Raw genomic sequence first — 14676 nt, forward strand, 5'->3', positions numbered from 1 at the left:
AGGCATGTTTGCATTGATGTCTTTGGATGAGCTTGAAGTTGTTTTGTCTGAATTTCACTATAATACAAAATCTTTCTTGTGGAAGATAGATTCCAGGTCAGTCAAAGTTAACTCTGCTTCTATGAACTCTGTGCGCGGAGAGAGCAGCTGTGGACTTCTCTGATTTTCAGGCCCAGTGTGGCAAAGAGCTGTTTTGAACTGAATTGGTCATCTGTGGGGGTTACCTTCCTCGGATCAACTTTTGAGATGGGGTAGTCATTGAGATGGGGTAGACCTGGATTCCTTGTCTCTTTTGTTGAGCTGCCACAACTGCCAAGCATTTGGTAAATATCCTTGGTGTTGTGGAAAGGCCAAAGGCCAGGACCCTGTTCTGGTCGTGTGATGCTCCTACTAGGAATCTGAGGTATATCCTGTGAGCTGGATGTATGGATATGTGAAGATAGACATTTTGGAGGTCAAGAACTATATATCAATCTTGAGGCTCTAATGAAGGAATTATGGAGGCCTGAGTCACCATCCTGACTTTGAAACAATTTATAAATTTGTTGAGATGTAGAAGGTCAGAATGGGACACCAACTCCCTTTCTTCTTTGAGATAAGAAAATAATGGAACTAAAACCCATGCCCCCTGAATTCTAAAGGCACCTTTTACTCTGCTTCAGGTTGGAGAGAGGAGTCAACTTCCTGTTTTAACAGTATTTTGTGAGAGGTGTCCCTGAAAAGGGATGGGGAAGAAGGGACTGGAACTGGATAGAATAACCCTTGAGAAATTTTCTGGACCTCCTGGTTTGAAGTGATCTGAGTCCAGGCTTCCCAGAAATAAGAAATAGTTGACATAGCAGAGCAAAGAATGGAAGATGGGAGATACTGGAGCAGGGGTGGCCAACCTGTGGCTCTTCAGAAGTTAATATGCGGCTCCTTATATAGGTACCAACTCTGGGGCTGGAGCTACAGGTGCCAACTTTCCAAAGTGTCGGGGGGTGCTCACTGTTCAACCCCTGGCTCTGCCACAGGCCCTGGCCCCACTCCACCCCTTCCCGCCCCCTCCCCTGAGCCTGCTGTGCCCTCACTCCTCCCTCTCCCCCCGAGCCTCCTGCACACCACGAAACAATTGATCGGGAGGTGCAGAGAGGGAGGGGGAGGCGCTGATCAGCGGGGCTGCCGGTGGGCAGGAGGTGCTGTGAGCCGGGGGGGAGGGACGGGGGGAGCTGATGGGGAGGCTGCTGACTTATTACTGTGTCTCTTTGGCAATGTACATTGGTAAATTCTGGCTCCTTCTCAGGCTCAGGTTGGCCACCCCTGTACTGGAGAAAGAGTCTCAATACTGGTCTCATAACACCTGCGTAGTGGAAGTTGTGAATTGTGTAGCAACGGAGGAGGAGTCTGAGGGTAGTAATTGCTTGAAGCCCTACTTCTTTCTTGGTTGTTCCAAAGCCCTCTGCAACTGGGGCTGGCACATTTGCTTTATCCTATTTGTGTCAGTGTCGCTCTTTCCTGCACTATAGTGCAGTGGAAGATTGTTCTATGAGTAGCTATTCCAGGTGTTTGGTTTTGTCTTGTGCTGCAGCAAGACTATCACTTGGAGCTTGCTACACATGGACCTACTAGAAAAGAATATGAGATGACAGTCCTGTGTGGGTAATGAGAAAAAAATTTAAAATCATCATTGTTAACACATCTCTGCACAGCATCTCACCTAAATTTGGTGGGAGGGTGTAAATATCTTTAGATTTCTACAAGCCAAAATTAAATACAAAAGATGCAGGTAGAATTTGCAAAATTTTGTTGAGATGACCGCCTCTAACTGTCTGGGATGGGGATGGATATTTTGTACCACGGTGCAGTCCTTCAACTTACAGTACTCAATCTCTTGTTATCTATCTCTGCCTGAAAGTAAATTTAATGCTCTGCACACACCCCTTTAGCTGCTGAAAGGGAAGAGGAGCACTATCTATCTCTTCCTTCATGCCTCCTGGCTACTGTGAGGAACAGAGGAAAGAAATCTATGCTCCCTGTCACCAATTTTTTGTGGCCACCTCTTAAATATCTCTGACGCCTGCCTCTTCTGCTGTTCATAACTTTGCTAGGCACCAGCATAGATATGATTCTTGAGTTACACTGTTACCCACAAGGTTCTTGAGTAATATCAGAGAAAGTCTTGTTTGACCGTTTTGCCAAAGAGAAGCAGTATGAAATTATCAAGAATGTAGCATTAAAGATGTCTATGTGCAGATTTAAGAAGAAAACAACTCCACTGGTTTACACTTTGAAAGTTCTCTGCAATTATTGTCATTTCTTATATTGGAAGGTAACACTGGGAAACAACTAAGTGCACTGGCAATACGACTTAGCTGCTAGAAACAAGAACCAGCATCATGTGACTAGCCAGATCTCTGCAGACCACCGGCAAATAACCTGCATATCTGTAGTGATCAATGGACAGTTTGACAGCTGCTACTTTGAAGCATCAAGTATAGGTCATGGCTGTCCGCAGGACTAGGTAGACTAATGGTCTGATCTTACCTCACAAATCCTGCAATTGTAAGAATAATTGAAAAAGCAAAAATTAATGGAGAGAATTCTAAACCTTTCAAATCTGGTGTATAGGGAACAGAAGGGAAAACAGTGCAGGTCTCCTGAGGGATAGTGAGGCATGTAGTAAGAGATAAGGCAGATATTACTAGGAAACTATTTTCTAGCTCACCAATAATTAAGGCGCATGCTAGAAACAGGAGTTGCCTGTGGGCAGAAGATGAAAGATTAATGTAATGAAGAGTAACACCAGAACAGGTAAAAAATAAACCAATGCAACTTTAAACGTACCAGGTTTCACGATGAAGCAGAAGCATTCTAAGGGTATGTCTATATTACCCGCCGGATCGGCAGGCAGCGATCGATCCAGTGGGGGTCGGTTTATCACGTTTAGTCTAAACGTGATAAATCGACCCCCAGGTGCTCTTCCGTTGACTCCTGTACTTCATTGCCATGAGAGGTGCAGGCAGAGTCGATGTGGGAGCGGTAGCAGTCAAGACGCCGCGGTGAGTAGATCTAAGTACGTCAACCTCCGCTATGTTATTCACGTAGCTGAAGTTGCGTAACTTAAATTCTCTCTCTCTCTCTCTCACCCACCCACCAGTGTAAACCGGGGCTTAGAGTATAAACCACTGCTATTGGGGGTTTTCTTTCCAGTTTTGATAATTCTCTGGAAATCTAATTACTTGGCAACAAAAGAGACGCTAACATGACACTTTAAAACTTGATGTAAGGTTGGACCTGGGAAATAAGATGTGAAAATCTGATCATCATATGGGGCAAGGTCTAGGAATTACTCATCAGGGATCAGCAGCTTACTAGCAGAGTACAGTTTTGGTTAGTTTATACTAAAACCCAATTTCTTCGAAGAAGTAGTGATGATAGAATTGTGAAAGCAGAAGAAATAATTTACTTTATCTTCAAGAAAACTTTTGATATAGCATTTTGTGAAATATCAATTTAAAGTTAGCAGCTATAATACAACTTGATATATTACCAGTGTTAAATATATGGTTACTGGTTAGATGTCACAAGAGTGAATTAAGAAGATAATGCGAGGATTGCGTTAGGCTCCCGTCTTGTTCATACTACCAGGCAGATGGCGTATGCAGCTACTGTACAGGCATGCACATGACTAGCTTTGGAGAATTTGTCCCAAACAAAAGGGAGGCAGGATTCAAAAGAACTTGGAAAAACTGAGTGGGGTTGGAAACGTGGGGACAAGTATGTTGTATGTATTTAATTTCTAGACTATGTAAAACTTTAAAGATAAGGTTGAAAAATAGTTGCAGATTACAATATCAGGACAAGGAGTTGGGGGAGGTGTGACCCAGTTTTAGACTAACAGATTTTTAACAGTTAGGAAAGTAGACAATCCTGGAGTGTATACAGGTATAAAGCATGTCAGGAGATCATAGTCCTGTTCATAGAGAATAAGACCACGTCTAGGGTATTGAGCAAAACTCAGTATATATTACAGGAAGGATATCAAAGAATTCTGAAGAAACTACAGAAATGGGTATCAAAGATAAGGAGTCTGCAAGGTGTTAGAGAATTAGTGGAAGCAGAAACTAGAAAAGAAGCTTGAAAAAAAACTAAATATATTTAGTGTTGGGAAGCTTATGTTGTAAATTGGAAGGTAATCCCCCCAAGTATACAAACTTGAAGTGGAAGAGGACCTGTCACTATAGATTAGGAAGCTTGTGCTATAGAAACTGTCCTAAAGTAACAGAGAATTGGGGTGGGGGTGAGGATCTAATTGTCTACAGACAGAAAGGAGTTGCCATTTAAAAAGTCAGATTTATCAGCTGTTTCCTCATTGTGCTTTTTGAGAAATGGCTGTGTGGTGACAGTGGGTAAACCTGACTTATTAATGGTTCTGTTATAGCTAATATACTGTGGGAGTGGGGGGAACACTGCTTGGTGAGCTTAGTCATACAAAATAGGTAGCATGTCAATGTAAACATCACATGGACACCTCCTGAGCTTGAGTGCTGTAGTTTACCACTAAAAAGAGAAAATTGTCATCAAATCACATGCCCATCCATCTTAGTCTTTCATTATTTTAAATCTTAATTTTTGTACTTGATTTTCATTTTTAAAAATTTACAGTCATATGAAGCATGCAGACAATTAGTCACAGAAGAAAAAAGTTGTCAGAATGTAGTCTGCCTTTAGGCTAGTGTAATCATTTTGACTAGCTGAGCCAGGTTTGCTGAATTTGGCCCACTGTTTTAAAATTCATTGTTATGAATAAATATTCATACACACGAATAGTATGGTGTGTTGAGGAAATGAAAATTTAGGTCGTCTTAATATCTTTTCCTCCATCCAGACAAACACCATACTAGAGACTACACCACAATTAACTCTGCCCCATTAGCGATGCTAGTCTCCTTGCACTTCTGCAAATTTCCCATCCCATCACAAATGGACAAGATTGCTCTTCTCCTTTTATACCCTTCCCTTTGCTGCACAGTTCTGGATAATGAAATACTTTGGGAAGCTAGTGCTTTGAAAAATTTTCATGAAAATCCTGGTTTTCAAAAGGCATTTCTGTGTCAAAAATCACCTTCTTTGACCATGTCTGCACTACAAAGTTAAGTCAACTTTATGTAAGTCGACATCGAGCCTCTGAGTTAAGCAAGTCGATCTTGAGTGTCCACACTACGCTCATTGTGTCGGCGGAGTGCATCCTCACTAGCAGGGCCTGCATCGATGCACGAAGCACTACACTGTGGGTAGCTATCCCATAGTTCATGTAACTGAGTGGAATTTTGGGTTGGGCTTGCAATGCCTTGTGGGACCAAAACATTGGTGTGGGTGGTTATGGGAACATGGTGTTAGCCTTGCATGATACACTAGCCTCCCTTCTGCCCTCCCTTAAATCAATGGCAAACAAACCAAGCCTTTTTTGCACCTTTTTTCATAAGCCTGGGTTACCCGTGTGGACCCCGCTCAGCATGTACACTGTTGTGTTCGTTACAAACACCTCATACCTTATCCTGCAGAATTTACACAGAGGATACAGGAACCGCTGTATAGAACAATGTGATGTCACGCAGGCAGCCCTGCTGGAAGACATAAAGCAGAGCAAATCGCAGTAGCTGGCAACAGTCATGCATCACCTTGACATGGTTGAGCACCATTTTTGGGTCTGGGAACCAAGCACTGATTCGTGGGACTGCATTATGCAGCTATGGGATGATGAGGAGTGGCTGCAGAACTTTCGAATGCATAAGGCCACTTTCCCAGAACTGTGTGAAGAGCTTTCCCTAGCCCTGAAGCTCAGCAATACAGTAACTCGTCACTTAATGTTGTAGTTATGTTCCTGAAAAATGCAACTTTATGGGAAGCGATGTTAAGTGAATCCAATTTCCCCATAAGAATTAACCTGAATGCGGGGGTTAGGTTCCAGGGAATTTTTTTTGCCAGACAAAAGACATTATATACATATACAGTATAAGTTTTACAGAATTTTAAACAAACAGTTTCATATTATATACAACAGTGATGTTTGTGAAGCTTGGTTGAGGTGGTGGAATATTTCCTGGGGAATCCCTTCCTGCTAAATGATGAACTAGCACTCAGCTGAACCCTCAAGGTTTAATACGCTGTTGTTAATGTAGCTTCACAGTCTACAAGGCAGCATGGACTGAGGCAGGAGGGAGGGGAAACAATAGATGCTGGGCAGTAGCTGCAAACACTTTCCTGCAAAAACTGAACATGATGATGAGCCCATGCTATCCAGCTGGAGCGCACCACTCCCTCCTCCTGACAGCACATGCATGGCTGCACAGGTGCTGACTTTCCAAAGTGCTGGGGGGTGCATGCATGAGAGAGCGAGACATGCATTGCCCCCTTAAGTATGCTGACCCCACTTCAAGTACGTTGCCCTTTTAAGCAGATCAGCCAGTTCAGACTAAGCAACAGCTTCCAGTAAGCTCCCTCCATTCTGTCCTGGAGCCCTGTCCCTTTCCTCTGCTTTGTGGGAGGGGAGTGAGGAGGGCGGGGCAGGAACAGAGGGACGTCCTGATATCAGCACTCCTCTCCCCCAGCAAGCAAGCAGCTCGAAGGCAGAGGGCAGGGCAGGAGCAGCATGGCAATGGGGGGAGGGCCACCTGAACTGCTGCTGGGTAGCTGCCGAGCCACATACCTTACAGGGAATTTAGGGGAGCTGATGTTGGGGGGGGGGGCTACTGCCCCCCCGGTTCTAATCCCCACAAGGAGGGGCTGCTCTTCGAAGGACTCCTGCAAGCAGTCGACAAAGCAGGCAACTGCCAAACGACGTTATAAGGGAGCATTGCACAACTTTAAATGAGCATGTTCCCTAATTGATCAGCAACGTAGCAACAAAACAACATTAACCGGGACAATGTTAAGTGAGGAGTTTACTGTACTAAAATGAGAGCTGTTCTGACAGTGGAGAAGCAAGTAGTGATAGCTCTGTGGAAACTTGCAATGGCAGACTACTACTGGTCAGTGGGGCATCAGTTTTTAGAGTGGGTAAATCTACCATGGGATTTGTTGTGATCCAAGTTTGCAGGGCCATTAACAGACTTCTGCCAAGAAGGGTAGTGACTCTGGGCAATGTGCAGGATATAGTGGATGGTTTTGCTGCGATGGGGTTCCCTAACTGCAGTGGAGTGATAGCGGAACACATATCCCTATCTTGGCACCGGACCACCTTGCCAAAGAGTACATAAACTGAAAGGGGTACTTCTCAATGGTGTTGCAAGTGCCGGGGCCGTTTCACCGACATCAATGTAGGATGATCGGGAAAGGTGCATGACACATGCATCTTTAGGAACACAAGTCTGTTCAGAAAACTGCAAGCAGGGATTTTTTTTTCCAGACTACAAAATAACCATTAGTGATGTTGAAATGCCAATTGTGATCCTGGGAGACCCAGCCTACCCTTTGCTCCCATGGCTCATGAAGCCATATACTGGCAGCCTGTTCAGCCATAGTCTGAGCAAGTGCAGAATGTGCCTTTGGACATTTAAAGGGTCGCTGGTGGTGTTTGCTTACTAGGTTAGACCTCAGTGAAAGCAATATCCCCATTGTTATTGCTGCCTGCTTTCTGCTCCATAATATCTGTGAAACAAAAGGAGAAAAGTTTCCAGGAGTGTAGGGGGTTGAGGCAGATTGCCTGGCAGCCATTTTGAACAGCCAGACACCAGGGCAATAAGAAGAGCACATCAAGGGGCTCTGCGTCTCTGTGAGGCTTTGAAAACTAGTTTCAGCAATGAGCCTGAGTAATGTGACACTTATCTGTGTTGTTCCTTACCAAACTGTTCCCTTCATTGCATTTTCTCCCCTGTAAACTCCACCCCCACCAACCACCGTGTGTGTGGCATGAATAAAGAGCTTTTTCTCCTAAATCCATTGTTTTATTATGCAAATAAATACACAGATAGCAAAGAAAAGTAAGATAACCTGGGGCAAAAGGGCTGATAACACTGGGTGGGTGGAGGTGGGGTGGGGGGTGGGGAGAGACAAGGCAAGTTTTCTTATAGATGTACTGCAATAACAATCAAAGGTGTGGGAATGGGTACCTTCTGGTCCTTTTGCACTCCCCTGGTGTTGAGTGTAAGGGATATTGAACCCTCCCCCTGCCTCATAGGATGTTTGCAGGAGGAGGATGTAGAACTGGTTGATGATGGCAGTAGATTCAGCACAGGCTGCAGAGGGACTCTAGCATCCAGCTTCCTTTCTTGAATCTCAACCAGACACCTCAACATGTCTGGCTCCTTCATAATCCGCAGCATTTCTTCCTGCGTGGCACACTCTTGTTCCCTGCATGCTCACCTGTCCTCCCTGAACATGTCCAGGTTCTCCGACAGTGTAATCTTCCATGCTCTGAGCTCTCTCTTATCCCTCTCGGAGGCGCACATTAACTCATTGACTATGTCCTCCCGAGTCGTCTCTTTCCGTCTTCTAATCTGGGAAAGTCTCTGTCCCGATGTGGAGGATGCACAGACAGACAAGGTTTCAGCTGAAAGGAATGTAAAGCACAAGGGTAGCATTGACAGTGCATACATTCTTTCTGGTGCAAGGTTAATTTTTTTATTAAAAAGAACACCCCTCAATACACTTCACTGCAAGCCACAAAGTAATCACAATCACTGGCTATTGCAAGAGTCAGTTTGCTGCTCCAACCGTGGTGATTAAGGCCATGAGGCATGGGCGAGAGGTCTTGTGCTGCTGCTTTTGTGAAGACATCGTTGGAATCACAGGTTGGAACTTGAGAAAAGCCCCCTTTCCCCTAGCAACCTGGATGGTGCTTGAGGACAGGCACCAGTATAAAGCCCCCCCAAATAGTTAGGTATTTTTACAAAAGCGGGAGGGTTAGGGGGGAAGGGAGACAAACAGGAAGCAGCCCTTTTTTATGCTGCTTGCAATACATGGTGATCCCTTCCAACCACAACCATGGCACATTTAGGAAAGCATGGTTGTGTAACCCAGATTTCACCAAACAGGGTGGATTGTTTTGTGAATTGTTTGAGGTTTAAGGGCTAGCACTGAAAACTTCCCCCATTTCCCCAAGTGACCCTATGCAATATCACTCTCCTGAGGGTAACAGAGGTGGCAAGGAAGCAGATGCTGCAAGCATCTGGGTACTGACTTGGTCCTTATGCTGCAATGCTGTGTGTTGCAATGATGCCAGCAGAATTAATACTGGAGTGATGCAGGAAAGTGTTCTATCATGGTGGATGAAATAAGGCAGCCCTTCCCGCAAACCTTCTGCAAAGGATTGCAGAGTACCTCCATGAAAGCTTCCTAGAGATCTCCATGGAGGATTCATGGTCCATCCCCGCGCACATAAACATTCTTTTTCAGAGAGCACCCTGTGCATAGCTGGAGTGGCCACAGATACCCATTACACCTAATTTTTTTTTGTTCAGATTAAATATAAAAAATAGCATATAACCCCTACAATTTGATTGGAAATGTGTACTCACCAGAGGTGCCTTCCCTGGCATCATGCACCACCACCAACTGGTCTGGTAAAAGGATGGGCTCCCGGGTTAAAAACAGTTCTTGGCTGTTGGGAGAATAGATCCTCTGCTCGCCTGTCTCACGTTCTCGTTCTCCTCCTCGTCATCAACAGTGTCCTCCTCATTACAGCTTGAGGTTGCCTGGGGCCCTGGGAGGTATCTATGGAGCGTTTTGAGGTAGTGGTGGGGTCGCTGCTGAGAATCGCACGCGGCTCCTCACGCATGTCTGTGGGGCAGAACCAGAATGACCACCTCCCTTGTCTTCTGGTATGCTTGCTGAAGCTCCTTCATTTTCATGCAGCACTGCTGAATTTCCCTATGTAGCCTTTCTCTCCTCCTTCCCCCCTCCCCCCCATACCCTACATGATCTTGGCATAGATGTCAGCATTTCTTCTGCTGGATTGGAGCTCTGCCTGCACAGACTCTTCTCCCCACACAGAATTAAGATCCACCACCTTCTGTGTACTCCATGCTGGAGCGCGTTTGTGTCCTTGAGCTGGCGAGCTCTCCATGCTGATCAAACAGGAAATGAAAATTCAAAAGTTCCCGGGGCTTTAACAGGGGAGTGGCTGTTTTCTGTGTACCTGGCTGACGTGCAGTGGAGTTGAAGTGCTCTCCAGAGCAGTCACAGCGGAGCACTGTGGGACACCTCTTGGAGGCCAATGTGTTCGAGTTACACAAAGCAGTGTCTACAGTAGACCCATGGATGTCGAATCAAGGGCTGCGCCTCTCGTGTAGATGAAGTACAGAAGTTGACTTTAGAGGCCTCTTAAGTCGGTGGAAGCGACTCGATAGTGTAGACATACATTATTAGATCAACTTAATGCGGCTTAATTTGACCTAAGTTTGTAATGTAAGCCAGGCCTTTTATCCAACACGAATGCCTCTGGACTAGCAAAATCTGTTTCCTGTGCACCATGTTAGCTGCCAGTTTTGGAAGTAGGAATTACTGTGGACATATAAGAAAATGAAGTATTGTAATCTTGGCGGGGGGGAAGCCAGCTTTCTGCATACTGCATTGGAGAATAGAAGTAATACATACAATGTTTTGTCTACTAACAGTGGAATATAGGGTTCAGTTCTGAGAAGTAAGGCTAATACAATTTTTAATTTTGTTAATAAACAATTAATATATGTACATTCAGAATGCTGCAGCAAAAATCATTTTCTAATCTGTCACCTTGACCATGTTATCCCTGTTTGCATCATTCCACTGGCTTCCTCTTTATATCAAACATAAGCTATTTGCCTTCACTTTCAAGGCCCTTCATGGTCCACCCTACCTCTCTCTTATTCAGCATTGAAAGATTGATTCCTGCCTCTGATTTGGCCCATGATGCCATCCTCTATCATTCACTTGTTAAATGATCAGAGAGGCAACTTTGTGCTTTTTCCTCTGCTGTCCTCTCATGCTTAGGAAAAAGTCTGCAGAGCCACTTCATTGTTCTTATTCAAATCCTTCCTTAAAACTATTATGCTATGATGCCTACAAAAAACTTAACTGTAAGACTGTTGGTGGGCTGAGACCACTGCCAATCATGCTGACCAATATTCTCATTGTTTGCTTGTAGTGATCTATTGGTCGATCTGTATCCATCTGTTGCCTCTTGTGTTCTGTCTAGATTGTAAGCTCTTTGGGGCAGAGATTGTCTTTTTATTCTGTTTGCACAGTGCTGGGCCCAAGGTCTTCTATTAATGGGACTCCTAAACACTCTGATGATAACCCCAGATGGACCCCTAAACTCTTACTATGTACAAATTAGACTTTCTTTTAGATTTTTAAGCTGGAGGAGCCGGAAGCACTGTGAAACTCAGAACGTGAACTTTAAGGCCAATTGTTAACTATTAAACTCATAAATTTAGATTAATCAACAGATTTCTTTGAAAATTCAAGCATGACTTTGAAATTATGATGAAAACGTGATGTACTATTTTTCATACAAAATACCAAGGTTGAACTCCTATTTTGAATTTGTATTCGAACCCAGCTTTAACTAGGAAATTACAACAGCTCTGCCATAATAAACTCTAATAAGGAGATGGGTGTCCTCATAGAGAATGTTTTGAGAAGCCCCATGTTATATCTGCAGTGGGAAAGCCCATTTTCTGATTATCTAGTGAATCATGGGGGTGGGAATGACCCCCAACTAAATACAGGGCAAGCTGATTTTCTGGGTAACGCAGAGCTGCTCCTTCTCAAAGAAGCAATGCAGTTAGTAAAGGGATGGATTTTAATATCTGGAAGCGGTGAGAGAGTGTCCCCCTATATCCTGCAGGCATTGAAATTTCCCATATTGGATAAAGGACCTGATAGCTGATTAGGAAGCTCTTCTTTCCCTCGAAGTCTAGGCTTGTCTGTTGATGAATGTGGCTGTAGTTGCTCACTCCTGTGTCTGGACTGGATAGACTTGTTGCTTTATACACCCCTACCTATATCCATAATGACAATATTCAAATCTAACAAGGATTCTGGAGCTTCATAATAAGACAATGGACTTGGATCTATACAGCCTTGAGTATTCGAAGTTGCAATAGCAGCATAGGACCAGATTGCAGAAAGTATCGAGCTGTGCAAGTCAGTTCAATGTGATCAGATTATATATTTGGCCCTTGGTCAAGCATAAGCCATCCTAAATTTTTTCCAGTTTGAAGAAATTTGGTAAGGCTCTAAGGTTTATAACCATAGATCCCTGTACTGGTGAGGAGGTGAATTGGATGCTGTAATAGGTTTCTTATGTCTCTAATTTGGGATTCTTTGAATGATGCTTGAAACTACTTTTAAAGCATGGTTACTAATGCTAGACTCAGGGTTACGAGCTGGGAAAAATAGAAAACATAGTTGAATTTCAAAAGAATCAGGCAGACGTTAAGATTTCTGAAATGTGTTGTCCAGAATCACTTTCACAGGGGTTTTATCTTTCTGGTGTGGCCCTGGTTACATCTGTGATTAAATAGCTAGTCAAGACACACTGTTGCTTAGCTTATTAAAGATGACCTACATTTGCTACCATTGAATCAGTGTGTTAGTTTCCAGTAATGTGTAAACCAGTGGTTCCCAAATTGCTCATGCTGTTGACCCCCTTTAAACTCACCTCTGTTCACATGACCCTCCTGATACCTTAGTTGTCAGGTTGGCTTTGCATAAAAGAACACTCCATCTTAACAGTTTACTTTGAAAATTTTGGGTGGATTAACCAATGTGACTTACACAGGGCCTCTGTCTCCTGGGGGCCCTCGAACACTAAACCAAAAAAAGGGTTGGGAACTGAGGGCCACATCAAGCCCACTAGATCCTTTTAGTTGGCCTGCTGCCCCATGTGCTGGAAGAAAGGGATTCCACCAGTCTCCCTCCCTTTCCCATTCTTCCTGCATTGCTTTTGCATCCTCCACATGGAGCTTGCGACCTGCTGCTGGCCATAGGAAGGCATGCTGCTGCTGCTGTGAGTGTATTGTTCTGGCAGCAGATGGCACTTCCTAGCTTTCCTGGCTGGCTGGAGCTGTGGGTGTGAGAGCGCTTTATGGGTATGATCTGTGCAGCATTTTGGAGCCAGCTTCCTAGCTTGGGTCAGCCGATTCAGGCACTGAAGCCCACCCTCTTTCCTAGGATCAGAGCCTGAACCCCCACGAGACCCACAACTTCAAACTGCTGTCTATAGAGCTATACAAGAAGGGAGACTAGCATGAGCTCCACTAGGCTGAGTCTCTGGGTCTAGGCTGGGAGGTTCGGTCCAAAATGCTGTGTAGACATACCCTAATGCTCCAACAGCAGATGGCACTGCCCTGGTGGCTGTTTGTTTAGAAGCTTTCTTGCATCTTTTTTTCCCTTGTCTCATGACCTTCCTGGTACTCTTTCAGGGCCATCCTGTGGGTCATGACTGACAGTTTGGGAACCACTGCTGTGAACTATTGTATTTTGTATGTTACCAAACACTTGACTAGTTGCATGTTTGTACTTAATTTAAGTCTATGCTGCAAGTACAGTTGTGCCAGAATGTTTACATTTGTCGAATAGATGGGGCCTTACCTCTGAGTATGTCCTTTGGTACAACTAGCTATGCGGGATAAGCTTCTATAGTTGTACCACACAGTGGTATCAGCAGTGAAAAAGTTTTCATTGTTGGCATTTGAGTGGCATTGAGATTAATGAGGTAAGTTTCCCTTTCTTTTGTATGCTAGTCTGTAGATTCAGAAGTGCATCAGTTTGTGTCATAAAGGTCAACTACACAACTGGTACTAAGCTTCATTATTTTTTTAAAGAAACCGATTAAAAAATTTACTGAGGTTAAAAATCTTACTATACACGGTCATTCAAAATATCACCGTTTTACTACATTGTGGAGTAAGATACTTTATTTTGGTTTTATCTGGTTTTCTGAGCTTCAGTACATTAAGCTACTTGAAGATCAAACAAATAGTTTAAACTTTTTTCAAGCTTGTTAAAAGCACTTATCCTTGTTGATAACTAAATCCTCAGGAAACTTATGTTTTTTACTTCCTAAGTTGTGGGGAACGTGGGGAGGGGGAGGCATCTGAAAAATTGGAGTGGAAAAATGTTCTTCAAATTCAGATAATCTTAAAGAAGCCAAATGGCATTACATCAAAGCTTCCCAGACATTCACTTTTAGACTTGTTTCCCCTGCTTGTTCTCCACTCCAAGAGTTTTTTCAAAAGGTATAAGCTTGAAATTGGGGCATATAATAGAACTGCAAATAAACATAGCTTTGCTGCTGCTATGCTATAATTAAAATTTCAGATTATAAAAAAGTTATTTTTAATTATATTTGATTTTCGAGCATGTTTGCAGATGACTTTTTTTACTAATAGTGCATGTGACTGAAATTTTAAAATAGTGTCTTTGCATTTTTTTGTGTGACTTTCATACTAACCTGATTGATGAACGAACAAACACTGAAGGAATTGGTAAATTGTCCACTGCCGATGGTAAAGCCTTCGCAGATCCTGAGGTGCTCCGAAGACTGACTTCGTCTGTCAGCTGTGCGTTGGATGAAGCTGCTGCTGCATTGACACGGATGAGAGCAGAGAACAATCACAATGCAGGACAAGTGGACAAGTATGTAAAAGCTTACATTTTCATATAATTTAAATTATGGTATCTAAATTGTAGATTTGAAAATGATTTTTT

At 43.6% G+C, this 14676-nt stretch overlaps 1 protein-coding gene across 14 annotated transcripts in view; it reads left to right on the forward strand.

The window, feature by feature from the left end:
• The window catches only part of ANKHD1 (ankyrin repeat and KH domain containing 1), a 199674-nt gene that overhangs the window by 65218 nt on the left and 119780 nt on the right, over positions 1 to 14676 (forward strand). For all 14 annotated transcript variants that reach the window (XM_054038722.1, XM_054038708.1, XM_054038713.1 and 11 more), the window contains exon 3: positions 14448 to 14604. In XM_054038722.1, the coding sequence (XP_053894697.1) occupies positions 14448 to 14604 (157 nt within the window). The remainder of the gene's footprint in view (positions 1 to 14447; positions 14605 to 14676) is intronic.

Source organism: Malaclemys terrapin, chromosome 8 (genome assembly GCF_027887155.1).
Source record: "Malaclemys terrapin pileata isolate rMalTer1 chromosome 8, rMalTer1.hap1, whole genome shotgun sequence".
Classification (NCBI taxonomy): Eukaryota; Metazoa; Chordata; order Testudines; family Emydidae; genus Malaclemys; species Malaclemys terrapin.